At 36.6% G+C, this 2,881-nt stretch overlaps 1 protein-coding gene across 1 annotated transcript; it reads right to left on the bottom strand.

Annotated features, from left to right (window-relative positions):
- Window positions 1-155: 155 nt before the first annotated feature.
- LOC109222211 lies at window positions 156-2,072 on the bottom strand. Its single transcript, XM_019386588.1, has 2 exons — window positions 876-2,072; window positions 156-805 (listed from the first exon to the last, which is right to left on the bottom strand). The coding sequence occupies exons 1-2, from the start codon at window positions 1,029-1,031 to the stop codon at window positions 416-418; spliced, it is 546 nt and encodes a 181-aa protein (XP_019242133.1). The 5' UTR covers window positions 1,032-2,072; the 3' UTR covers window positions 156-415.
- Window positions 2,073-2,881: the final 809 nt, after the last annotated feature.

The raw sequence follows: 2,881 nt of genomic DNA, 5'->3' as shown, positions 1-2,881 counted from the left end.
AATTTAAACCAATATACTTCCTATAATGGCAGCTTTACATTTGCTAGTCAATTTCAAACCATAGAAAAACCCCAACAAAATAACAACAACTAATAACCACCAACAACAACAAACAACCAACAACAACAATTAACCAACAACTTATAGCCACAACTACAACAACAACTACTAAAATATTCAATAACAAAATAACAATATAATCATCATTCAAATAACCAACAACAACAAAATATTGACAAGTTCAAAACTTTGTTTAACAATACACAACATTCAATGAGATTTTTTATGTAGCATCATCTCCATTTTCAGTCCTAGGACCTTCATCGCCGGCACGTGGGGAAGGAGGAGGAGACCGGGGAATGGGGAAAGCACCACTAGCAAGAAGATTGGCCAACTGACCTTGAAGGAGATCAAATTATCCGGTCCTCCTTTCTAGTTGAACTTGAAGGGTATCAAATTGTTCGTCCCTCCTTTCTAGCTGAATTTGAAGGGTATCAAATCTCTTCTTTTCTCTAGCCTTGGTCTCTTCAAGCTCTGCACTCAGCTTTGCGATCTTCTGTTCCATAGACGATATAGTCGAACTATCAATCGCCTCGCCCTGGGCGGAAGTCCCTATACCTTGCAATCCAGCCCTGTAGCGCCGAAACAATTTATCTGAAAGGCCGTATGCTATCCCCTTTTTAGGACCACCGACAATATCCAACCATGTCCTCTCCTCTTCTTCGTCTGAAATGGGCGGTCGCTCACCTTGCTCATTTGATGGCAAGCTCTGAGTGTACTCCTCCAAATTGATCTTGTAGCGACCCTTTATTTAGAAGATAGAAAATTACTAACTATATAATATTATAAACATTTATAGTAGTTATGAAACTTACATGTGTAATCTCCGCCCGGTCCTCGACCCATCTAGTTGGATCTGTCGGTGCCTTCTTCTTCCGGATGTGAGTCTCCATGAAGAACTCATCATGACTCATCTTCCTCCCCAATTTTTTTCCTACAAATATAATAAAACGTGTTAACGAAATTAACATATATAAATATAGTTCGATAAAAATAGACCAAAATATTCATTTTCTGGATATGTTGGATTTTTAAGGGCAAAACATTCACTCTCATATAATATTAGTCTTACATCTGTTCAATAAAACTTATTTTTTACTTTGGCAAGTATATATATTCTTTTATCACATGACACTCTAGTGACACTTCTCTATTTCAATGTATTTAGCTATTTTAATTTTATGCGTAAAATCTTCTTATATCACACTGCTAACAAGGAATTAACAGCTAATTTTGGAGAGTCGTACAGCTAATATGACCTGCTACTGGTGAATTCAAAAACAATGCAATTACATATTGGCTATAGCTAGTGGATGAATTTATTTCTCTCCTGCGCAACAGTTGAAGATTTTCTCCGAGGAAGTGCAAAGCTCCAACAAGATCAACTACTACAATAAACACCTAATCTCACTTAGAATACGCAAATTGGACAATTTTTCTTGAGACTGTGGCCTTTGGAAATTAACAAGAAACTCCCTACCTCCTATCTTGAGTTATGAATTATTTTGGTTGCAGCATTACCTGTACTGTAACACTGCCGAAACCAGGGAAGATCTAAAGCCAATCATGCCATAATTCAATTGACTTTTGTAATTCCCTAGATACAACTATCCATTATGGCTCGGTTCATGCATCAAGAACAGTGGAAAGCTAAAATCTAGTAAAAACAAATAGAAGGAAAAAAAATAAGTGCTAAGAATGATCAAGTAGCACTAATTGTAGCAGGCCCTTATGAAGTATGAACTGCGACGAGTAATGTTGAGTGGTGGTTGAGAAGGAAGCAGTAGTAGGAAGCTGTAGCTATACTCGCATTTTGTTGTAAAAGCAGAGTGCAATTTAAGAGATAGGAATTTTAAGTAACTAGATCCTTGAGAGAAACATAGAATAAAAAATACAACATGAAGCTGCAGGTGACAAGCTTCTGTGGTGAAAGAGTTTAAACATATTATAGGTCTCGAGCAATATGAAAACAGACACATCACAAGCTTTTGTGTTTTTCACTCCTATCACATAAAGAACTATCTCAACTCCTATTTGATGAATATAAAACGTGAAAAACCTGCAGTTTAAAACAAGAACAGATTTGGGCCATGCAACCTCAAGTATAAGTGAATGACTTTAGCGTGACTTATACTAGTTTTTTGAAGTCTGAGCCACAAAGGCCAAATATCTAGTTCATTTGCACGACAACTAACAGAAAAACCAAGGGTCAATTCGGTGACTACTCCAACGGACTGCTAAATGACTAATATCCTAGACCACAAAAGTTTATAACCTCATCTCCTACAAACTAATGCCACAAATCTTTTGACTTTGTTCCTTGAAGAAAAATGCATCGTAATGCCAGTTTAGTCAGAAAATTACGAATTAATCTCTTTCATGCTATACAAATCAGTTAACTTCAAACATGGAACAATTAAGGATGAGAACAAACAAATTGAGCAAGTATCCAATGCCTATAAATAGACTTCTTCTTTGTATTGGGGAAAATTTGTATTCATATATATGATGACGTGTCCTGACGCGTGGAATGGATAATAAGTTATGATTTGCCACGGTTCAAGAATTACAAACAGGTACGGGTAGAAAGAGGCACGAGACGAGAGGCTCAGCGCCCCGTTCCTGTTTAAGCTTATTTACATACGAGCAATGAGAAGAATGAACCTGGCTAAAGAAAAAGATGCAAATACGGCATTTGAAGGGTATTAAATGCTAGAGCCGTTAAGGAATATATACATTCAATGTAATGATTATGTAACGTAACATTTAATGTCATTAATCACTCATAATAGCCTCATTATGGCTTAGGCATAACGTGCAT

This window comes from Nicotiana attenuata, unplaced genomic scaffold (genome assembly GCF_001879085.1).
Source record: "Nicotiana attenuata strain UT unplaced genomic scaffold, NIATTr2, whole genome shotgun sequence".
Classification (NCBI taxonomy): Eukaryota; Viridiplantae; Streptophyta; class Magnoliopsida; order Solanales; family Solanaceae; genus Nicotiana; species Nicotiana attenuata.
The sequence above is the reverse complement of the archived record's forward strand: the minus strand, read 5'-3'. Positions and strand labels throughout refer to the sequence as shown.

What these genes read in the sequence shown, in the direction of transcription:
- LOC109222211 (XM_019386588.1), bottom strand. Translation starts at nt 1,031, where the DNA reads ATGTTAATTTCGTTAACACGTTTTATTATATTTGTAGGAAAAAAATTG. An exon ending in ACCGGGCGGAGATTACACAT is followed by an intron (nt 806 to 875) that starts GTAAGTTTCATA and finishes TTCTAAATAAAG; the next exon opens with GGTCGCTACAAGATCAATTT.